This window comes from Aquila chrysaetos, chromosome 5 (assembly GCF_900496995.4).
Source record: "Aquila chrysaetos chrysaetos chromosome 5, bAquChr1.4, whole genome shotgun sequence".
NCBI classification, from domain to species: Eukaryota; Metazoa; Chordata; class Aves; order Accipitriformes; family Accipitridae; genus Aquila; species Aquila chrysaetos.
In genome coordinates, this window is record NC_044008.1 from 13,592,195 (window position 1) to 13,617,703 (window position 25,509).

General features: G+C 37.4%; 1 protein-coding gene across 1 annotated transcript in view; it reads right to left on the reverse strand.

The window, feature by feature from the left end:
* PTPN12 (protein tyrosine phosphatase non-receptor type 12) overlaps positions 1-25,509 on the reverse strand; it is an 83,359-nt gene that overhangs the window by 11,282 nt on the left and 46,568 nt on the right. Inside the window, exons 8-12 of the mRNA XM_030014755.2 lie at positions 23,141-23,283; positions 21,611-21,677; positions 20,903-20,980; positions 20,705-20,803; positions 9,465-9,550 (exon numbers count right to left, since the gene is read on the reverse strand). Of these exons, the coding sequence (XP_029870615.1) occupies positions 9,465-9,550; positions 20,705-20,803; positions 20,903-20,980; positions 21,611-21,677; positions 23,141-23,283 (473 nt within the window). The remainder of the gene's footprint in view (positions 1-9,464; positions 9,551-20,704; positions 20,804-20,902; positions 20,981-21,610; positions 21,678-23,140; positions 23,284-25,509) is intronic.

Consider the following 25,509-nt stretch of genomic DNA (forward strand, 5'->3'; position numbering starts at 1 on the left):
AAGGAAAAGCTCTTCAAGCGGATGGTCAATTTACTATCAGATTAGATGCAGAATATTTGACAACAAACACTTTGCACAACCGATTAAGGTCTTGTCTACAAACAGGAACTAGACATTTTTATTCAGAGCCTTTAAAAATATTTTGTTTCATTACGTAAGACTAGTAACAGAGTAATAACTGGGGTACAAAACAAATGTTTGACAAGAATAGAAATACAATTAAATAATTTAAAGAAATGATACTTTCAATCCAGGCAGATAAATCAAAGCACAACGGACTACGGTTTGCAAAGGAGTGCAATTTGGCCACATGCTTGAGCTGAGAAACCAGTTCATTTTACACACAAAGCTCAGATCACTTCCTGCTGTTAGCAGAGATATCCTTCATGGGGAAGTAATAAACCCTCTATACAGGCCAGCACATAAAGTCCAAGATAGTGATACTTCGAAGACAGATGCTCCTATCCCCCCACGTTAGGGGAACAGACAGTTCCCAGGGTTACAGAGTCTTTACTGACACATTCAGGTGGTCCCAGCACCAGAATAACGTTGAACAAGCAGAAGTCTGCCAAATCCTCATACACCTTTAGTTTTCTAGGATAATCTATGTCATGGGCACCATGAATCATCTAAATCCAGCTCTGCAGCAGGAGACTTGGAACCTTCCCCTGGAGATAAGGTTAGAGCAGGACATTCTCCTCCCTTGAAAATTAAGTCACTGGTAGATCTGAAGGACTGAATCTATTCAGAAGAGTGTTCACAGTACTATTGTGACATAGACTTTATTGGCAAATTAATTCAAGGCTACACATTGAAAGCCAGAAAGAAGAGGCTTCCAAAAAGGCAAAAACTCTTACTACCTGTGAGATAAGAGATCACTGTGACAGTATCCTCCTGCTGCATTCGTGTAAAATCTGGGAGAACACAGCATACCTGGCATGTCTGGAAGAAGGTGTGCCAGTAATAACTCTCACATTGTAAGGACCAGCAGGATGATATGCCCATTATATTCTCCAGGCCCCATCCTTTCAAGCTATTTAAATGAAAATTCCATGATAACAGTAGTAGTTAATCATACATTACTAACTCAGATGAAGAATGAGAATATATTTGCCATTTAGAGACAATTCTGTGGAGGAAAAAAAAATCTCATAATGAGCCATCAGCTACATAATGAAACAGCACCTTCACAGCTTATAGGTGAAGTCCAGCATACAAATACAGGCTGCCGTTCAACTTGGAATAGTTAGATAGTGCTAGAGGTGGATGCTTTCTATGTTGTTCCTACAAATCCTTGACAGAGGAAGCTCTGTCTGAAACCAAGAGTCTAACACAGGCCTAAAACATTTCAGCAACTGCAGGGGAGCTCCAAGAAATCTCAGCCAGATCATCACAGTCAGTCACACATGTAAGAAGTACAGATCAGAAGTAAGAGGCATGACTTTCAAACCCTTTTTAATCAGACAACTACCTGGACAGAGAAAGGCTGTCACTACTGCCAAAACATTAACAAGACTTTTTAGAGCAACGGACAGACAAGACCAAAGAAAAGGCTTGCTATTAATATCACACCTTATCTGACTATAAAGTGACTACATCAGTAGACAAGGGAAGAGCTAGACACGTCGTCTCTCTGGAGTTCTGTAAGGCCTTTGACACAGTCCCGCACAACACCCTTCTCTCTAAATTGGAGAGAGATGGATTTGATGGGTGGACTCTTTGGTGGATGAAGAATTGGTTGGATGGTCACATCCAGAGGGTAGTGGTCAACAGCTCAATGTCCAGATGGAGATCAGTGACAAGTGGTATCCCTCAGGGGTCCGTATTGGGACCAGTACCGTTTAATATCTTCATCAATGACATAGCGGGATTGAGTGCACCCACAGCAAGTTTGCAGATGACACGAAGCTGAACAGCACAATTGACACACCTGAGGGACAGGATGCCATCCAGAGGGACCTGGACAAGGTCAAGAAGTGGGCCCATGTGAACCTTATGGGTTCAACAAAGCCAAGTGCAAGGACCTGCACCTGGTTTGGGGCAGTCCCCAGTATCAGGACAGACTAGGGATGAAGGGATTGAGAGCAGCCCTGTGGAGAAGGAATTGGGGGTACTGGTGGATGAAAAGATGGACATGACCTGGCAATGTGTGCTCACAGCCCAGAAAGCCAACTGTATCCTGGGCTGCATCAAAAGAGGCATGGCCAGCAGGTTGAGGGAGGTGATTCTGCCCCTCTACTCTGCTCTCATGGAGTACTGTGTCCAGCTCTGGGGCCCCCCAACATAAGAAGGACATGGACCTGTTGGAGCAAGTCCAGAGGAGGGCCACAAAGCTGATCAGAGGGATGGAACACCTCTCCTATGAGGACAGGCTGAAAGAGTTGGGACTGTTCAGCCTGGAGAAGAGAAGGCTCCAGGGAGACCTTGTTGCAGCCTTTCAATACTTAAAAGGAGGCTTATAAGAAAGATGGGGACAAACTTTTTAGCACGGCCTGTCGCGATAGGACAAGGGGTAATGGTTTTAAACTAAAAGAGGGTAGATTCAGACTAGATACAAGGAAGACATTTTTTACAATGAGGGTGGTGAAACACTGGAACAGGTTTCCCACAGAGGTGGTAGATGCCCCATCCCTGGAAACGTTCAAGGTCAGGTTGGACGGGGCTCTGAGCAACCTGATGTAGTTGAAGATGTCCCTGCTCATTGCAGGGGTGTTGGACTAGAAGACCTTTAAAGGTCCTTTCCAACACAAACTATTCTATGATTCTAATGATAAAACATACTTTAAAATAGACATTCTGAAATTTGATAAATCAATGACTTCACTTTGAAGACTGACAAAGGCTAGCATTGGTCTCCTGCACTTCTTGATTAAGGCATTTGGCTTTCCAAGTCAAGTCTCCATCTTCCTTTTGTTTCTCCTACTAAGTCTGGAAAAGCCTTTTTACTTGGAGGACATGGGCTAGTAACATAGCTCTAGGGCCAGAGAATCTTCCACCTTCTCAGCCAACATTAGTAAGAAAGTATTAATTAAAAACAAGTAGAAAGGCATATAAGAAAAAAGCAAAGTACCAAGTTATACTCTGTACCCCTTCAGTATTTTATTACCCAGCAATCCATGGTGAGGTTTCTTCTCATACTGCTCACATATGCCAGCCTATCTTCTTTGTCAGACAGCAAGAGAGGAAGCAAGGATGATTCAGAAATCTTCATCACATTTTCAAAAAGGTTACTGGAGAGCATAGACAAATAAAACCCCTCGATAGCTACAAAACTGAATTGCTACCTCTTCCCCAAGGGCATTATTTAAGTGAAACAAAAAAAGCGTGAAGTAGCAAACACACTGTTTCCGCTATGCTGGAATAAAGCCAACAGTGGGCTCACTTTTAGGAGTTATAGGAATAGGGCTAAAGACCACACAATTGCACAAGAATTCCTGCCTGTCTATTCACGAAAGGCAGCAGACAGGCTCTCGTTACTTGTCTGCATGTCATATCACAAAATCAAAGTAATACTATTAGCTCCACTACTTGCAAACAAGACCTAAAAAGGACTTAGCCAGTGCAAACTCTTGAGACTATCATGACCTATGTAAAAAAAAAATTAAAAAAAAAAAGGGGGACTGCCTCACATTTGAATCTTCCACAGAACTGAAAGCATACCTGTCTTGGGACAGACTACAGCATGAGTTTCATCCTTGTGATTTATTAGCACCATGCTATAGTAGTATGGGATGAAGAACTAAAATCCTTATACAAGGATTACAAACTGAAGAGAACTGTTTAGATTTTCAGTTTACGAAAATCCCTACCCACTGAAATACTCCAAGCTCCCCAGCTTCCAAATTATCTTCTAAAAGTTACTATATCTTTGTATATGAAAACCCCAGATCCCCTTGCAGTTCTCCCAGGTGCTCTCTTCCATTCTGTGCCTGACTCCTGTCACAAAGGGTTGGACCTCAAATTCCTTCTCTTCCTCCCCTCCCTGTGCTTGTATATTGCTATTTTACATTACATTAAGATAGGAGAAATACAAAGCACATAAAAACAATTTAATTAAAAGTAATTTGGGAAATCTCTTGCCTCTAGACATTCTTGAAAAATGAACAAGCTTGAGAATAAGTTGTTTGTTTGAATTAGTAAAGATAAGCCAAGTGGGGGGAGGCAGAGTAAGCCTTGCTCCAATTTCATACCCACTAAGAAAGACGGGAGAATTTCCCTCCTCTTAGATCTCTCTCCTCTCTTCCAGGAGGAAGAGAGACAGGGGGAAAAGGGAGACAGTTCACTTGCACACATGTTTACAAGCCCCTTTTACCAGCAGTGATGCTCATCAGTAATCTCCACTAAATCCTCCTACTGAAAATTAGGTTTCCCCCTTATTGACCTCATTTTCCTGACCCAGAGTTATACATGCAATCAGCAAAACTAATTTCTTATCTGGTACAGACATACCATTAAGCATTACAATTACCTAAAGATGCAAATTAGCATTAAACTAGATATGTCAAGATTATAGGCCCATAATACCAGTCAAAATTCACTAAGTTCTTCACTGATTACTGTTTAATGAAATCCCTCTCCCATTTGATTCATTAGTAAACAGAACTCCACATGTATACAAACAGCCCCCTTAGAGGTATGCATAGAATTGATGATACAGGAAATACTGCACAAATCAGCAACCCAGAAGTTGTTTAATCATCTTTCTTGTACGCAGCTAAAAACAGAGCTATTAAAATGGTCCCCATTATATTTGAAGGTAAAGTCCATTCCTTCACTCTTAAGTGAGAGCTTAGAGTGATCAAATGAGAAATTCTTTATCAAAATCATTCTTTGCCTTATTAATATTGAATATCCATCCTCAGAAAATGAGATGTCCAAATAGCATTCTGATGTCATTTTTTTTAAAAAGGAAATTGATGCCACTCAGGATTTCCTGGTTTTCTCTGAATATGTAACAATTTTTCCATTTTACTGTCATCATAGTATTATTTCACATGATCTGCATTACAAATAATCTTTTTGATTCTTTTTACAAAGCAGAAACATTAGGATATGTATACATTTAAGAGGTCTTTGTTTGGCAGTAGCTTTTTCTAAAACTCTTTGCCAGAAAATCTTGGGCATTTTGGGCTGCTGCATAATGCTTTCTTTGGGTATTTCCTTCAACAGCTGTGCTCTATAGACACTTCTCCCCCCAGAGGCAGAAAATTATCTGAAGATGAACTACTAATATTATTTACTATACTGTTTCCTGTCGTTTGTAAAACAGCTTGATTTAAATTACCAGGAAACTAACAGAAAGCTCATGAAAGAGCATACTGAGCCAGAAAAGAATCAGTGAACGAAAGAATACCAGACCATTTGAGAAAAAGTAAGCTTTCCTGTATTAGACCTTTAAGTTAACCCTGCACTGCTTTTACGTATTGCAAAAGAAAGCATTTCTGAAGTACATTTGTAAAATCACACTGTGTTATAAAAAATAGAAAGCCTTCTCATAACTCAGCCTTGACAGTGTCTCTTCATATACAACTGCTACTGATTATCTTGTAATTCCACTACCTTGGCACTTCACCATACATAACTGTATACAGAATTTCCCTAGGTGATCAAGGCAGCTTTTTCATACACTTTTATTGCCACACAACCTGAGCAGCTGATGCAGAGCCTTAGTGCCAAAGACCTCAAAGTAATGGCTTCTCAGCTGTCAAGTAGACCATGCATTAGGTAAGAAACTTTTTAAAATTATTTGTCACAATAAAAAATAATTAATTATAATTTGTCAAAAGTACAATAATTTTTCAATAAAAAAGCCATTCCACAACTTTGCACCAAAAATGTACACCTGGAAAAAAAACAAAGCTAAAATGAATCGATGGCAATGCTATTTTTGATTTTTCTGTAATATATTCTGAATTTTTAGAATGTGCTAAAATCTAAGCTGTTCTAGCCTTAATGGAAAAGAGCTATATTATTAAAACAGGGCACCATGGTTCAGATTTAAATTAAACTTGGCCAGTGTTCAAAAGAAAAAAAAAAAAACAAACCTTAAGTAACCCATCGTTATTCTATGCAGCATACTGTAGGGTTTCATTTGCAAATAAAAGAGTGTGATGCCAAGGTCACAGAATGCAGCTGCTACGATCAACCAAAAATAGATACCAAGCTCTACATCCTCCCTCATAATTAAAATAGGAAAATTAAATTCAATGTAAACCAGCTGAAGCTAGACAACCACATTATTTTACTTAAGCATTAAATCACTGCCATCCACGTGGAAGAAAAGCTGCAGTTCAGTGAAGCTATCAAACTATACCGCAAATGATTTATATAAAAGTATAAAGAATGAATAAAAATAACCAACTGGTGAATTTTTCGTGTAAAATTTAGGTACATGGGGCTTTTGGTTTTTTTAATTGTGACATACAAATCAGAGACTGCTAACTAAGAAGGAACACCAATCAACGGGTTTTATCTTGGCTCAGGGGAAAAAAGCTACAGATGCTATAAGGAGATCTATCATGTTTAACAGTTTCCTTCTCTATACAGGGATTAAATTAGAATCTTTCACAGATTCTGCTCTCCCATCCTCCCCAGGAAAAGGATGTCAACCTATGCCAGAACATCCACAATATGCAAAACCTGGCTCTAAGTCCTGACTGAATTAGGCTGCAGATTTGTAAAATTACCTCCCACATCAAGAAAAAACCATGCTCATTAGTGGGTATTCTGAGGAGATGTGACCAATAGCAAATAAACTCTTTCTTCACAAGCATCTTCCATGAGGGGTTTAATCAATTGTTTTTAAAAAATAATCTCCATTTGAAAATGATAACAGCTTTGCTAAAAGCTTCCATTTTTTCACCTCTGAGGAACTGATCTTCCTGCCAGTGCTGGCAGATGGGAAAGTAAGAGTTTATGGAAGAAGGCCCAAAAAAGACCTGGTTTTGTAAGAGATTAAAAGCTTTTAGCTTAACGCAGCAAGAACAATGAAATGCAATGCAGATAAGACAGAAGTGTGGTAAAACATGAATTATGAATATATGATTATTACATGAATATATAAAAAAGATAAAAACGTAGGTACACCTAAAATTATTTCAAGGAACACTAATAAGGAAATTATGTGTTGGACAGAATCTAAGTTCAGTGACTAAGTTTCAAGAAAAGCTTGGAACTCATCATGAACACAGGTTAACAAGACCCCTCTGTCATCATCCTAATCTACATAATTGAATACAATCACATTACCATCAATCTAAATAAAGTAAAAATGATATTACCTATATAGCACAAACTCTGCCATTTGTTTGTGAAGAGCCCCAACTCATTTCCATATCTCTCTTTCAATGTCGTATTCTCTTCTAACTTCTGCTTGACGTAACTAATGCTAACTTAACTATAACAGCTACTCATATTCTTATCTTACTGTATCATTAATGGTTGTTATCATACATTATTTCCAAAGTTATCTTATTGCAAATACCATCCCTGGGGCCACTAAAGAAGTAGAGCAATAGGTCCATTTATGGTAGTTCTCCGATATCCTCATTAAAATGGGAGTGAGAATCACATGCAATATTCCAGATCTGGTCCAAATTACTAGTTGATAGCCAAGTGGAACACTTCCATACCCAGTTTTAAACTATGTTTATTCCTGTGATGAGATGATGTAATATTGAATATACACACACACTGCTACCCATTCTGAGTCACCAATTTTCAAATGGCTTTCTATGTCCAATTACATTTTCTATATACTTATGCACATATTTAAACTTCCTCCTTTACTAAACGTAGAATATTTCAGGATTAAAAATTCATTTTATTGTGCAATCACTGCTCTCATCTTGCTAGCCCCTCAAAAATGGGCTGACTCTACTACATCATTTGCACCCTGCCAAATGCAATACTGGAAAGAAGTAGTTAATTCTCACCTTCTACCTTTAACCACTGAAGTATCAAATGAATAGGAATTCCCACTACTGACCTGACCTTGCACTACTCCAGTTTGACTACATTTTAAAGCAGTAAAACTACTTTCCTTTATGACTAAATGTTATGCAAGAATATTAACTGGCTGGTCATTTCTTATGTCATTCTACAACTTTAGGAAAACCAAGTGCTTGCCTTAAATGTCTATTTAACTACAGGCAATGTAGTGCAGGCAAGATCACCTGTCAAAGGGCCCTATAAGCTATAAGCCTTCCAGAAACTAGCTAGGGAACTTAGGCACTTACTTCAGGAGAGTTGCTTCTTTAGCTGTCTAACGCTCAGGTTAGGTACCCATTTTAGGCAGATGAATCTGTTGGTTCAGATTTATTTTGGCTTCCTTAAAGTCAAGTCTATTTATTTTAATAGCTAGAGAGAATTTTCCTTTTTTTCTGTTAAATGAAAGGATTGGTGAGATCAATTTTTCTTCTCAATAGGAAATAGCAGCACTTGTCTGTAAGGTAACATTTTCTTCAATAAATGGATATGTTCCCTTATGGTTTTGCCTCCAAAAATGAGGGTTCAGTCATTATTTGAGCCTTTTTTGAAGAATGTTTTGCTACTATCACCTAGCAGAATTAGAGCACAGGTAGATCTAACATATCTGACTACTGAAGGGGTATGCTTGTCTACTCACACATAGTCATTGCAAGATTGGTATATTCAAATGCAGACTTTACAAAGATATTAAAGCTTGTATTTAGACAGTGTATTGGATCTGGCTGAGATGGAGTTAATTCTTCCCGTAGTAGCCCTGTAGTGCTGTGCTCTGTATTGGTATCTAGAAAGGTGTTGATAACACACCAGTGTTTTGGCTACTGCTGAGCAGTGCTGGCACAGCATCAAGGCTGTCTCTCCAACATTTTTGCGCACCCCCCCCCCCCCCCCCCCCCCCCCCACAACGGCAGGCTGGGGCACGGCAAGATCTTGGGAGGGGACATAGCCAGGACAGCTTATCTAAACTAACCAAACAGATATTCCATACCATATGACGTCAGCTCAGATATAAAAGCTAAGTAAAGGGAGACAGAAGGGGGGCATTTTTGTCTTCTGGAGCAACCACTACACATACTGAAGCCCTGCTTCCCAGGAAGTGGCTACACATTGCCTGCCGATGGGAAGTAGAGAATAACATCATCTGTTTTTCTTTGCTTTTGCGTGCAACCTTTGCTTTCGCTTTATTAAACTGTCCTCATCTTGACCAACGAGCCTTTTGTTATATTTTCTCCCCCCTGTCCAGCTGAGGAGGGGGAGTGATAAAGCAGCTTTGGTGGGCACCTGGCACCCAGCCAGGGTCAACCCACCACAGGAGTCAATTACAAGACTTCTATTTGTATTATGTATATTTCTATTTATAAATTAAAAAAAAAAACCATCTTAAAAGTCTTTACAGTATCATTAGTTTTATTCTACTTTTAATTTATGAAGCATGTCAATCTGTCAGCATAAAATAGTATATTAACATAGTTAACTACCTGCGAGTCCGTGGAGGCTTTGGCGGAGGAGAATCCTGTTTCTCAGCATCTGAAGAACTGACAGCATTCTCTGTATTATTTTCATCCTGATTAAAAGAAAAAGTTTTCATTCATGGCTGTAAAGCTGATACACACAATATTTAAACCGTAAGGTCCAAAGATCCGTAATGATACTTGAAAATGATGTATGACAGTATTACATATTTCTGGCTATCATATAGAGATCACTTTTAAAATTCTACTCTAAATTAATGATATTCTTTTATATCTTGTGTCTCCAACTTCAAATTTTTCCGACTAAACATTTTGTTTTGCATGTAATTGCACAACCCGCTAGAGAAAATTCTCAAAGTCTAATCTTTCAGGTAAGCAGTGAGCAAGCTCCCTTATGTACTCCAAATTATTCATATTGAAAGCATTTATCTTCCAGTCAGTGTAATTATTTTCACTTGTACAATCACTACACTGAAGATAAGACTAATCTACAGTGCAGTAAGAAAATGAGAATTTCTGCTACTGTAAAGTGACAAGTGGATAAGATTTAACGTATGGTTCTAAACCACTTTCAAATCATCTCCCATATGCGTACAATGAAGTTTAACTTACTCAGCAAAGCATGAAGATTTTCATTTCATTTTAGGAGGACTATAAATATAAAATATATATTTTATATATGTATATAATTATTAATATATGTGTCCATACACATTTATATGTATATAGATATAAAATACTGTTGTGGGTTAACTCCAGTAGGCAGCTAAGCACCACAAAGCCACTCACTCATTTCTCCCCTCCACCCCTAGAGAACAAAGAGGAAAGGCAAGAAAACTTGCGGGTCTAGACAAAATTGTTCAGTAAGCAAAGAAGTGGAATAAAAGAGAAAGAAAACAAAGACATGATGCAAAAGCAATCACTTACCACCTCCCATAGGTAGACCTATGCCCAGCCAGTTCCTGAGCACAAGATGGCTAACCTCACTAAACCCCCTCTTTTTCCTCTTTATTGCTGAGCATGATGTTATATGGTGTTATGGCATATCTCTCTGCTTAGTTTGGTCATCTGCCTGGTTGTGTCCCCTCCCAACCTCCTGTGCACCCCCCGCCCCTAGTCTATTTACTGGGAGGGCAAACTAAGAAAGAGAGGTAGCATTGACACGGCAAACATTGTTCAGGAATAGCTGGAACATTAGAGTGTCATCAGCATTGTTTTGGTCATAAATCTAAAACACAGCACCCCAAGAGCAGCTATGAAGAATATTAGCCCCAACCCAGCCAGACTCAGTAAAAATAGGTATAAATGCATATGTATAAAAATAGAATATGCAAGAGTCTAAAGCTGATATACCATTTCCATACACATGCCACAGCCAAAGATCCAACAAAACCAAGGAGGACCTTAGTGTTATCTTGAGTTTAACATGTATTTTATCTAAAGGCTTTTCTTGCAGGAGTTTTCTTTAGAAAAGCAATTTTAAATAACCACAAACATCCCGAATCTGTGTAATACATTTCAAAGCAAAATACCAGGTATATGCAACAGGGTCTACTATCTGCCAGCCTATATGTTCAGACTGGGTGACAGAGACTGACCTCCTGTCTTACAAAACAAGAGGGAATTCCCTGTTAATTTCTGCTTCAAATGCGATAGTTGCATTTGAATTTGGTAAGCAATTCCAGCTTTGGAAGATAAACCATTACTAAGTTCTCTCAACAGCTAACTACCTTCACTTAGATTTAGATTCGTAAGTTACATGTTTTTAATTTCCATTACGAGTCTTAAAACAGCTATGATACCACTGTCTGCTAATGTGATGAGTCTATTATCAAATTCTACTCCTCAGTGTACTAAGTGAAGCTTTTCCTGTAAAGAAAATAATTAAATCTTTAATCTTTCTTATTGTTCTTCACTAACCTCCCCATTAACTAGCTATCCAATACAATATACCAAAAGTACTCCAGCAGAAATACCCTGTTGTTCCTATATCAATAGCTTGTGTCAGCCCTTTTAGACAAATTGCACAGGGAGTTCATTGTCCTGCTGACCACTGGCTGTAACTATCAAGGGGTTTTTTTGGAGTGAAATTCAATTAGCAGTTAAAAGCCACTTACATTTAGATGACCTCAACTGAAGCTCCCATTGCAGTCAACCAAGGTTGCTTGGTTTTCATAGAATAGTTTGTGTTGGAAAGGACCTTTAAAGGTCTTCTAGTCCAACACCCCTGCAATGAGCAGGGACATCTTCAACTACATCAGGTTGCTCAGAGCCCCGTCCAACCTGACCTTGAACGTTTCCAGGGATAGGGCATCTACCACCTCTGTGGGAAACCTGTTCCAGTGTTTCACCACCCTCATTGTAAAAAATGTCTTCCTTGTATCTTGTCTGAATCTACCCTCCTTCACCCCTTGTCCTATCGCGACAGGCCGTGCTAAAAAGTTTGTCCCCATCTTTCTTATAAGCCTCCTTTTAAGTATTGAAAGGCTGCAACAAGGTCTCCCTGGAGCCTTCTCTTCTCCAGGCTGAACAGTCCCAACTCTCTCAGCCTGTCCTCATAGGAGAGGTGTTCCATCCCTCTGATCAGCTTTGTGGCCCTCCTCTGGACTTGCTCCAACAGGTCCATGTCCTTCTTATGTTGGGGGGCCCCAGAGCTGGACACAGCACTCCCGGTGGGGTCTCACCAGAGCGGAGTAGAGGGGCCAGGTAGTAGATGCAGCCCAGGATACAGTTGGCTTTCTGGGCTGCAATTGTACATTGCCAGATCATGTCCAGCTTTTCATCCACCAGTAAGCGACCAGCCAGTAAGCCAGGGATGAAGGTAACAGATCACTTGGCCCCACTGACTACATTTGGAGCTTAGACATGTAGACCTCATGCAAAGCCTCCATTCCAGACCAAATTCTGCCCCTTTTTGTTTCCAGATCTGAGCCTTTACATTTTGCAACATTAAAGCACACTCTTGCTCAACTTGCCAAATAGCCAGGTTTTTTTTTTTAATTTATTTATCTCACAATAAATTTTTTCTTTTAAGTCTCTGTTACTTCTATTAATAATGATTTTTGGCTTTCCTGGGGTAACGTGTAAAAAACTAACAGCCATATCAGGTCAACTGATCATGTTCTACCTTACTGAACTAGGATTATTATCCATTGGTTGGCTCTCAGAATAAAGTATACCCTGAACTAGGTTTTAATACATTTAACATACTGGGGTTTATATCATTCTAGCTTCTTAATAAACAATATTGGTTGCAAGTCAAACACCTTCAGAGATTTATTGCATCAGCACTTCCTTAACAATCACTCTCAGCAAAAAGTGCTGTCATCAAGACACAGTGTCCAAAAAGTCACTGTCCAAAAATGTAGAATGAAAGAAATGGCTAATGAGGTATTTACAAAAAAGTATAAACGCTATGCTTGATTGTAAACTGAATGCAGGACCTCGTGATCTTACGTAGGAACAAAGGTACCCTTTGAAGTCCTTTGTCAGTTTTCCATGACTTACTGAAAAACATTAAGGCCTCAAAGAACTTTTAAAATCTAGCTGCAAACTATTGCAGACATGCTAATTTTTAAGAAAAACAACTCATATTTTTTTTTCTAGTCATTGATGGAATAAAATAGTGCCATGGGACATGGACATCCAACCCCTTCTACCAGACTCCTCTCAAATACGCAGAAAAGCAATTTACAGCTTTTTGACATCAGGTAATGGGTGACCATACAAACTGTTTCACTCTTAACATACATGAAAATGAATTTTATTGCCCTCATTCAGGCAGAGTACCATTCTGAAGGTTGGTGCCAAAGATACTGAGGCTCACAGTATCCAACAGCAGCAACTCAGTTTCCTGCTCAATGGTTGTGTCATGCACCTCCCCGCTTCCCTAAGTTGTGTAAAGCAAACTCTGAACGTCTCCCATATGTAGTCATTACTGTGGATAGTACTAAATGCATTGATATTGTATTAAAAAGCGCCCCCCCCCCCCTTAATCATAAGTACCAGCAACTAGAGTTAGAAACTAATGGAACTGCATCCTGAGAACAGAGCGGGCTGTTTGCCTTGTTTTAGTACCAGAGCACATCCAAGTTTCATAAGGTAGAGAGACATTAAAAAGAATGACTCCACAGGAAGAGTTCCTCCCCCTTACCACCAACTTCTCCATCCTACAACACATCAGAAAAGTACTCCAGTTCAGTTCCGCCAGCACAGAAGTTTTGAGGAACAGATTTCTTATTTATGCACTCAGTTTTCTAAAAGGTACTGGCAAGGGAAAGGGTGTGCCTGCTGGCCGTAGTGTAGACTAACTTGTCCAGAAAACAAACCAGCAGCTGCATCCCTGTCCTTCTGTTTGTAAAGCAAAGTGTTTGTGAACAGAATGTTTCCTGAGATACACTTTTCTCCCAGGGGGAAGAAAAAGCCTATTAAAGAAGCTAACATATGTCAAAGTTTTTAAAACTGTATGTATACAGTAAGAAACTGTTTCTAGTTGAGACAGGCAGAAGTAGCCGAAGAGGCACTGCCATTTTTGCTTCTAGTAATAAAACATATGGATATACCTTGCAAAAACATGTATAAACTCAAATGTCTGAGGCACAAACACAACCACAGAGAATTTACAAAAACAATTCCTTAAAAAAAATTTAAAAAAAAACCCCAAACAACAAAAAGCACACACACAAAATGGTACTTTTAAATTAAACCCCAGAAGGGAAGTTAGTGATTACCCCAGCTTCATACACTGGGAAGGCTTCAGGCAGATACACGTTCAAAAGCTTTCACTTCTGCAGTAGGTTAAAATCAGGATCAGTTCACTCTGTTCTAGTCATATTAAATCAGGAGCAAGAACGTTACATGAATTATTGTCACCAAAGAGATACTTTACTACTTTGCTTAATTAGCTCAATGGACTGATGCTTCTTTGAAAGCTTCATTTATGTTTAGACAACTCATTCCCCATTAAGTGAAAGATTTTTACTTCAAAGGCTGAAGATGATAGAAGTTTAAGGCAGTAACCAAATGCACTAATCCATGCAGGAAAGAAGACAGTGCTCATATCAACTGTATGCTGCTGCAGCATTTTTAAGTAATTGTGCTCAGTTAATACTGATCTCTTTTTGTTTTTAACTGAAGAAATACTGCTTGCTGAACTCTCAGAGCAAGTCTGTTACTTTTTCTCAGTTCTGTGTTACAAGATATAGTGAACAACCAGTATTTTGAGCACCCTTGAGTGACACCAACTCACAGATTTCCCCTTCCGTCATGTATCAAAATAAGTGAATTGGCAAACATGCAGAACAACTAACACAGAACAGAACAGAGGAAGCTCAACTGTAAAAAAGTGAATATAGGGTATCTCCCTGGGATGACCACATCCATTGAGAAGAGCAGATGGCAGTATTAAGAAAAAGCCTTCCAGCCTTCCTAATCACAGCTTATTGGCATCAGCCAACACTCTATTGCTTTTCTAGACATATGTTGCATTCTCAGGCAGAATACAGTTTTAAAAAGTATCAGCTTAGAAAAACCAGGACAACATATGTAGTTCACAAGGGTCATCATAGTGATTTTTTTTTTTTTAATGGATTAATGAACATGCAATTCAGTCAATTAAATAACTGTTCAGTGCAGCACCCTGCTTTCTTACAGAAGATACCTATCCTGTTGTGGCAGGCTTATCACTATAAGAAAACAGAAGCATTAACAATACGTGGGTACACAAAAGAATAGGAGCTTTCCCCAATCTTTGCCTCCATATACTGCTGAACAGTTAAAGAATTCCAATAGCCTTGTCGATTTTGAGGGAACAGCTACTCATATCAAGTGAAAATGCTAATAGTTAGGAATTTCTAGGTATTCTGTTAAATTACATATACATATTTACATATATGTGAAATGTGTGTATATCTATGAAAGGCTACATTAACAAATGAAAAGACCATAAAGTCAAATGAAGTGTAGGTTACATGTAGTCTACAACAATACAGAGCAACTTGTGTTCCTGTGGTAATGCAGAGGAACAAGGAATTCTCAAGGCAGATGCTGTGTCTGAATTCAACTTGCTAAGGTGACTTAAACTGTGCTATCACCTTCCAAGTGTGGGTCTTTTCCCCACCTACTTCCTCTAATGGCTGAATCACCAAACGGAGCTGTCACTAACATAGAGCAAACAGAGGATCACCATTTTAGACCGAGATTTCACAGGCATTGCCTACAATTCAAAACCTTTTGCCCAGGAATTGCAATGCGTAATTTTCTTTTGGAACTCACAGTGGAAACATTTAATGTCATTCAGAAGCTTTCTGTACTGGTAAAGTACAGCAAATTTACTGCAAAGACTTTTCCAAAAGTAATCTCATGGTTTCCCTTAAAAGGAATTGAGGCATTCCTTTTGCCCTTATCATAAAGCAGCATGGGAACCACAGAGGATCAGTAGATAAAAAGAGAAATACTTCAGACTGAAATGATACACTCAAATGATTCAGATTAAATAAAACTTTCCAAGCACAGGCAACAAGATAAATGTCTCTGAAGACATACATGATTTTTTAGAATGTTACAATCTCTCTCCAAGCTGCAAAACAGCAAAGAAAACTGGAACAGCAAAGTCTTTTCACTTAAGAGTTTCCAAACCACTAGCGTTTTGAATATCAACATCATTCTTACAGCAGCCGATCCCTCCACAGCTTCTAGAAAGGCAATCAACCACAGCAATAGAATTCTGTCACTTTTACAGGAAAAAATGCAAGAGGTATTTAGGAGTACTGGCAATGCCACATTTTGGAGAAAGTGTTTATTAATACAAGCTTCTATTAGTGGATAAGGGTAAAACAAGGACTTGCAGCACTGTAACATGATTGTTACTGTCAAGAGACAAAATTCAACAAGAAATATTTTTGAAGAGAAAGTAAACTTTTTGTTGTTTGTCTTTTCATCAGTTTTCTTTTTTCTACATACAGAGCATCCAACCTGACAGAATTCCATCTGATTCAGACTTTCCAAGACAACCATGCTTCACTTTAGATCATGGAGATGCCTCTCAAGTAACTCACAAAATATTCTACTGATACAAATCTGACATATCTTATCAGATTAAGAGTAATCAGCTCACATATGTTTCAAAGCTTCCAAACACAAAACCAAGTGTAATATTTTCACAGCCATACTAATAAAACCAATAATGGCGAGAAGCACACAGTTAATACTTCAAATACATGACAATGGGATCAAGACTTTCAGTGGGAAGGCAGCTGAGTCCAAGACTCAGTTCCAATTTAATTGTTTGATAATTTCAGAGAGTCCTACTACAGGGTGGGGAAATAGTTCTGATGATCAAATTTAGCATCTGAGTCTTATCAGAAAAAAATTGCTTCTGAGCAGCAATTTCATCTTTGCCCTGAAATTTGGCTACTGTGGGGACTGTTGAAAGTACTCTATCTAGTATCTGAAGACAGCTTTTCTTCATAAAATATCATTTACATACTTAGTATTATTTTAAGCACATTTATAGTTCTATATAATCACAATATGTATAACTATATGGTAAGAGTATACAATTAACTACATTATACTATATCATATGTGCATTTTCTACATGGCTTTGAATCCTATCAAATTCTAATAGAAATCCTACCCATATTGTAAGTCTATTTTCAAACACTGCATGTGTTTTTTTGTTGACTTTTTACAGTATTGTTTCCAGCAGGGTAAAGCTGGCAAGTTCACGGGAACACACGTTCAGGATTGTGTCTAAGCTACTTCCCTATGAATACTGCTACTTGTTGCCAATCAGATTAACTTTTCACTGTGATGTTACTGGCAAACACTGCTTACAAAGCTTAGGTAACTCAATTCACTTCAAACACCGCTTGAAATGGGAAAAGCAATTGGACAAAACCATGAAACCAACCCTAAAGAATACTCCAACTCTTCAGAGTACTACCAAAATACAATAAATGAAAGACGAAAGAAAATTTCCTCTTCAGTTCAGTGGTATCTCCTATATAACTAACAGTAACATATCTAAAATAGGCACATTCTTTTATTTGGAATTGTTTCCACCGAACATAATTAAAACCCTTCACATGTACACGATTCCACAGTTGCTGTAGCATCTGCAGGCAGAGTAAGATCTGGAAAGGAACCTTAGGATATTACATTATATTTAATAAAGTTATTGGAAAACTTTCTGCATCAGAGCTTGTTTCCTTTTAAGAGCTTGTTTCCTTTTAAAAACCAAACATTCTGGGATGTATCTTAGTTAAAAAACTAACTAGAACATTTCTGGGGAAAACCAGATGTTATATACAACAGATTCTACATAATACCCTTGGAGGGAAAAAGGGAGCTTTTTCAGAATAGCAAAAACAGTCTCAAGTGAGCCTCAAAGTTTTGAGAATCAAGTTAAAGCTACAAGCAGATATTTAACCATATATGTGAGGTAGAAAACCACCTTATAAAGCCAAAACAGAAGCTAAGCCTACACCAGGTAATTCCCTGAAGGCAAATTTCCTAACAAACAAATAGTAGCAAATTTGTTTTTAAGTGCTAGGTTTTTAGATACAGGAACTCTTCAGCTGTGAGACATTTCTCCTCAACCCTCCAGCAGAAATGTGCAAGCTACAATATGAAGAAGCATCATTTCATAACGCAAAAAAGGCTGTACCTAGCCAGACTGAAAGATTCATTTTGCCCTGCTTCTAGCAGTGACCAAAAGGAAACTTACAAGGAAGAATAAGGACAGAGCAGGCATGCAGAGATCCTTTACTAGGATGTTCTTTCTCCAACAGTTTGCAACTCTGGAATTTCATAGGTCAGAGGTTGGACAAATTAACGGAAGAAGATTCCAAGATGATGAGATATTCACCTCAAAGCTACAGACTTTCAGCTGCAAGGAGCTGTGCAGTTTCATGTTGCATGAAGAACTATCTCCTTTTATATTAAGTCTGCCATGTCTTATTGATACCCTTTAGAACGGGTTAATAGGAATCAGCTTTCCACTGTTACTTAGCCTCTATCATATCTAACTTCAGCATTTCTTTCCCAGCTCAATCTGGTTGTTCTTTAGATGGAGCCTTCTGAGATCTTTGATCCTTGTCCAAATTTTTAATGCTTGAATTCTGTAATACGCTTTTGAGATAAGCAGACCAGACCTGCAGGCAGTATTCAAGTTGCAGGGTATCCACACAATGACGTTATGTTCTCTACCCTTATTAGTTTCCAAATAATTGCTAAAATTCAAATTTCCTTTAAAACTTCTTGATTGTAACGAAGATCATATCCAAGCAAAACTCAAAACTCACACTCCATCACTGCATATTCAGAGTTGAGATTTCTCCCTGTCTCACCCCCATGCACATTACCTACCCATAACCTATTTGCTCTTGTTTTATTACTCAGTCCCTCAACTCTCATAAGATGTGCTAGACAGCACTTGCCTTAGTTACAAACAAAGCATACTGTGTTACCTCCTTATTCAGATGTTCTGGAATACATGTAAATAATAAGAGACTTTTTTGATTCTATGTAACAGTGCAGACACAGGTCAGATCACTATCAAATAACCAGAAGATACAGCAGACTGATCTGCCTATTATTTTATGACCAAAACTCAAGTAATAAGGAATCACTTCTGTACAAAGCTAATAAATCTGCACATTCCAAACCCTATCACGCTCATTCCTCAGGAATATAATGAAAATTCACAGACCAGCTAGACTGAATATGAAACCTATAACAAATTAAAACAGCCTGCCCTATCCATATTGCATTTAGTCCATCAGGTTTCTTGTCATGACTAAAGGCCTCAGAACTACTGCATGAACTGATATAAATTCTTAGGAGTTAACAGAAGGGTATATGCCTTTTTTTCCTAGAATGAAAAACATTTTAGACTTCCTAGAAAGCACAGTATAGAACAGCTAAACCCATAAAATTAAAGGGATGCTTATTAATAAAGGCAGACTTAAAATTGCTTCCAGATATTTCAAAGGGTCCTGAAAATACTACTCATACTCCGTCTAGAGAGCTATAAAGCCTACACCAATTAGATACTGAAGGGACAGATAAAATTACTGAATAAACAAAACACAGTCCAAGGATAAAGCGCAGTACACAGTTCTGGACTGTGGAAGAGAGAAAGAATATATTGATCCAAAAAGCCATTTTTCACATAGTGCCCGGTAGTAGCCAAGAAAACATATCTGAACATAAAAAAGGGAAAAAACCTAGGGGACATGAAATTTAAAGTGGAGGGACAGAAAGACAGAAAAATCCTCAAATACCGTGATTACCAATGAAAAATATTATTTTTCCAAGGTTTTTTTTCCTTTGTTAAAAGGGTAGGGTATGAAGCTTCCTGACAAAGGCATTTTTAAGTTATTTTTCTTTACCCCAATCTGCTCCAGTGCAAAGAGTACTTCAACACAATACAAAAGGTTAATACAATCATTCATTGCCAGTCCTGCTCAACCACATCAAGGCTGTGTTGGGCCAAGACCAAGGCAGCACGCAACAGCGTGTAATATCCAAGTCTCAGCTGAAGAGTCAGATCAATGCTTATCTACTGGTTTAAAATTAGGTCCAACACCACATTGGGGCAAAGGAAGAACATAAAACTTCAGTGAAGTTTTCCCCTTTCAAGAGTTTAACCTAAACATAGATCAGATTGAATTTACCTATATACACGTGTATTACGTTATTTTTATTTCTGTATAAAATATACATATATGTAGGCTGGTGTTTTATTTTTAACTTGCTCTTTACCATAATGTTTAACAAGCCATTTGCAGAAAGTCAGGCTTAGACAAAATTTCATTTGCTGCCAATATATCAGAATTGGGGTAAATACTGCTAATCAAAGCAGATCAGCTGTCAAGTACTGCCACCTCACCAAGGTAAGGGCACATTTTGCAATTTAAATACCGAGTTAGAGTCCTGTATTTCACCCATACTAGAATTCTTTCTATTGCTTCCCCCACTGCAATTGCATTTGGTATATGTGGTAAATATCCCTGTAATTATCTGACTCAATTTTTACAACCAAGTCCTCAGTGTAAGTTGAGGTAAGCCTGAGTACAGGCTAGCTGTCCCTATTCAGCAAAAACCACTTGTAGTCCAAACAAATTCTGTATGTGCCTTAACACCATTGAACACTTAACTTTAAAAACTAGACTTTACAGGAAAATCTTGAACAGAAGCTAACACCTACAACTGATTGAAACTCATATGGGAAAGACACATACCACTCCATCTGCAATCTTCCAGTCTGCACAACTTTCGTATTTTTGCAGTTGCTTTTCAAACAGTTGTGCTATGGCTCGATGGACAAGTTCATACTGCTCCTATAGTAGGTTACCAGATAAAAATTAGTGCATGAGATCTTTACAAAGAATGATGGTATATTATCATATGATAAAAATTCATTTTAAAACAAACTATACCTTTGTCTGCACTGCAGAATGCCTTTGTGTCCTCATTTCCTGTATTAAATTAAATACATTGAATTCTTCAGGTATTTTCTGAAACATAAAAGGAAGTCAATTACATTGACATAACCATTTGTCAGAACAGCAATACAAAAGCTGTTAGAGATCCAAAAGTATGTTTAACTTTTGTAGGTAAAGCCAATCTGTTCTCTCCACATTGCAGCTATTAAATTTTTTTTTAAAAAGCAATTCCTTTCCAGAACTGGTTTTAAACATTTAAACATTTAAACCAGATGAGAGCATTTCAAGTATTTTGAAAATGAGACATCCAATGAAAGTATTAACATGACACTGCAACATTAATGATGCTTCATAATCTAAAAAACCCAGAATGAAGTTACCTCTGTATATTTGAAATATCAGCCTTTAGGAGCTGCAAGATTAAGTGGAGACATTGAAAAAGTTGAATTCAAAATCACTTGATACTGAAATATATTTTAAAAGATATTTGGAATTTTACAGTAACTTTTTTTTAGATAAAAACTTGCTGTCAAAGGAAAGCAAGTTCATACTAAAGCATGAATGCAATGAAACTAAACATCCAACCTGTCAAAAGAGTTCTGGAACATCTTAAACATTTCACTGTTTTAGAACATTTGGGAGCTCAATCACTGTTATGAAATGATGGAATGCCACAAAATTTCTTCTTTTAAGATTCCTTACCCCAGCTTTAAGCAAATTCCATGTATAATCTATGGCACAGATGGCTCCTGTTCTTCCACACCCTGCACTATGAACATAAACAGTTAGGTGTGTTAGAAATTATTGTAGTTTGTTAAAAACAGTCTATAAGCTTTATATTTCCAGAGTCTACGTGGAAAAAAAAAAAAAAATCAAAATCCCTCAACTATCATTTTAAGCTCACTCAACCTGACGCCATAGTGTCATAAAAATTAAAAAGTTAGCAGTGCAAAATGGAGCATTGAAGTTTTTAATGCAAGTATTTCATAGCCAATCGGAACTCCAATCATGAAAGATGAAAAATGCTGACATTTATTGCCTCTTTTGTCACACTATTGCTAGTTACCACTGCTTCAACAGTAGGGATTTTGTTCAAGTTTAATGATAGATATGTTAAATGGCAGAACAGAATACGTTTAAAGACTTCCCACATTTGTCTGATTTAGATATCTGCATTTTCTGCTTTTTCTCTAAAAAACTTAAGTCTGAAAGTTATAAAAAATAACAGTGAAATATCAACATTTATTCTTCCTAATAGTATAAATTTCTCTATTTTACAAATAAAGAGTTATAAAGTAAGCATATTTATTACATTATAATTATACTGTTGTAAAGAACCAGCCTTCACAACTGTACTGACATTCAAGAGAAACAGGACAAAGTGAAATTGATTTCAGTGCTAAGTAAGTTCTTTTTATGGTTTTAGACCTGAATTACTGAGAGTGACAAGTTCAAAAAGAATGCAGCTAAAGACAGTAGATTTTTATACACTTTAAGAAAATAACCAAGCTCTAAAGAATAATAAGCACCAACAATCGAACATTTCCTGGCTTAGGAATCTGAATTCAGTTTTTCTGACATGTAATAAATTAACTTTTGTTGCTTTAAAAAGTATCAAATATCATAGGCAATAACTTTCCAGAGAAATTGACAGAAACTGTCAATTCACCAGAACATTTTCATGGCAGTTTAAACAGTCCTATTAGCCAAATTTCAGGTCAAAGATGAAACTGCTGCTCACAAGCAAAGACTTACCAACCAGAAACTACAGCCTGCTCATTAGAGATCTTTTTTTTTGTATTAGAAGACAGACAGAAAATTCTTAGGTAGTGATGCACCTGCTATGTAGTCTTTCCCTATTGAGAATGGAGCCTTCACTCCCATAACTGATTTGCAATGTTCTTCAAAGTCTATTTCATCCTAATGAGAATTTAAATGTCTTAAGAACGACAAAACAGTTTTGCTTTCAAAGACTAATTCTTTTCTGATTGATATTCTGTCTTAAACTGAAATAGAAGCAAAATTTCACTGCGACATGAGTTTTAAGACAATGAAGACTGTATGATTTTGAATGAAGTTTTGACATGAGGAAATAATCCTTTTTGGAAAACTAAAATAAATAAATAAATAAATTCTAATTTAGGATCAAACTAGTACATCTCACACCAAAAGTCTAGACTTAAAAAAGAAATTAAAATGTATATAAACTTCGAAAACAAATATATTTGATACCTGCAGTGTATGCAAATTGGTACATCTTCATGTTCCTGGTATTCTCTCATCAAGCTGATCATGTCCAGAATAGAATCAAAAGATGAAGGGACATCATGGTCAGGCCAGTTAACATAATGAAATTGATAAACACTACGAGTCTCCTAAGGGAGAGGGAGGGAGAAAGGTGTTACTGATAATACATATTTGAGGATTTTGTATGAAATAATCAGTTCTATGAACCTTCACTTTTTGCATGACTAAGCGTGCACAAGCAAAGCCATTTACTGTATTAAAAAAACCCTATAGCTTATACCACTTAGAAAAACAAAAGGGAAGTTCTGAAGTAGTATTTTGAGTGCTGCTAATGCATAGAAGAAAGCACTACAGGACAGTTCACAGAAGCCCCTCTCTATAATATATGGGTTAAAGGACCCACAACGTTCCATTGTGTTAAAAGATTCTCTGTCCTTACAGTCTTAAAATTTGAAAGGGAGAAAGAAAAGGAAAGACTACCATGAAAGGTTCTTTTTCCAATCACACTCCAGTAACTCACATGTGGGGGGAAAAAAAAAAAGGGGGGGGGGGGGGGCGCGAGGGGAGGTGTTGTTTTGTCACATTACAAAATAAAGTGTTCGTGTGTGCATGCGCGCGCACACACACAGAGGAGAATTAAGAAAATGAGATAAAAAATTCAGGCCATATCTAAATATGGATCACACCTGCAACAACAGCAGGTACACTCGTATTCTAATTAGCTCATGTTATAATAGTACTAAAGAAGCAGCAGGCTTTAGAACAGCCTAGTTACTCAGCTACCCAAATCCCTGAAAGACCAAATCCTCTCTCTCATCATCATCCAAACCATATGCAGTATAGCTAGTTCTACTGCACCTTTCCATGCTGTTGTCACACCTCTGGATTCTAGCATACCCTCAAACTAACGTACTAGAGGCGCTTATGAATTTTTTGATCAATGTTACAGGTTACAAGTTGTAAGGCCTATGCTACCTTCTGTTTAGTTATTTGAGAAGCAACATAGTGGGCCTCTTGAAAGACAATATAAATTTCTGTGCTCAATTGAACCAACTATTTTTGATGCTTTACTTTTGCCAGACCTGTGGAAGCACTGTAGCTAGTAAAAACAACACAAAATACAGCCCAAGAAAAGAAATTGTAGAAATCCAACTGATTATGTAAAACCAATGTCATCAGTAAGGAGGAAGAAAAGTTACAACTGCCTATTAAGGTCCACCAGGAGCTTTCACTTAATTACATTTAAAGAGACAAAGCAGTGATTTTTCACATTAGCAGAACCATGAGAAAGAAAATAATATCCAAATTTGTTTTTTATATGGAAATTAAAAATGAAAAGGAACCTCCATAGTCCCTAAAGAACTTGATGTTTTAGCTTAAAATAATTTTTGAATGTCAAACTGCTTTTCCTCCTAGCAACTAGAATAACTTTATTTATATGAATTTTAAGTTCTTTTGCATAGTATTTTGTATGATACTCTATTGAAAATTTTACGGAAGTGACAAAACTTTTCATTATTCTGGAAAACCAGAAAGTGAACTTAGAAGGGTATTACTTTATACCACAAGTATGTATTTTCCTCCCCAGTTCAAGGCTACACAAAGAAGTCTTCAAAGTAAGATGAAAAGTCTGTAATTCATTACCAAAATGCGTGCTTACAGAAATCCTGAAGCAAATTTGCTAGGTAAGTCTGCAGAAAGATAATTTTATCAGCTGCACAGGTTAAATATCAACATATCTTGTTAATCCTTTCAGTTACATTACTCCTTAAAGGAACATAAAACTTTGGGATCTTTGCTAAGATCAAAAGCATACCGCAAACTGTAGGTTTTTTGTTACTACTTAGTTTTTATGTAGTACACAAGCATCCTATAAAAATTAAGTGGAACAGAACTCATGGAAGTCAAGTAGCTAACAGGATTTGCATGTATAGTACATGCAAGCAAAATATAAATTAGCTACAGTTTCCGAAGTAACCAGTTTTCATGATACTCAGGTATTAAAAGTGATGTAGGTTCTGCTTTGGAGTTTTTGATATCTTTTCAGTTCTGTTTTTAAGTGCACCATTTCAAAAACAAGTTGCAAACCCCAGTTATTATGCAGTTAATTTCTGCTATCTAAAAAGTTTCATAACAGTCAGTTATTAGCATTCAGGACACACTAACAGAAGCAAACTGATTAAGTTCATGCATCCCACTGCAAGCACCTAGCAAACTACTGCAGACAAAAATTAGCCCCCAAAATTACCCCCCTCATGATTAAACAGTTTTCATAACTGTTGTGATATCGGTTGTTGAAATGGAACAAAGCATTGCTAAAGAAAACATATCAATAAGTGAGACTGACCTGTAAT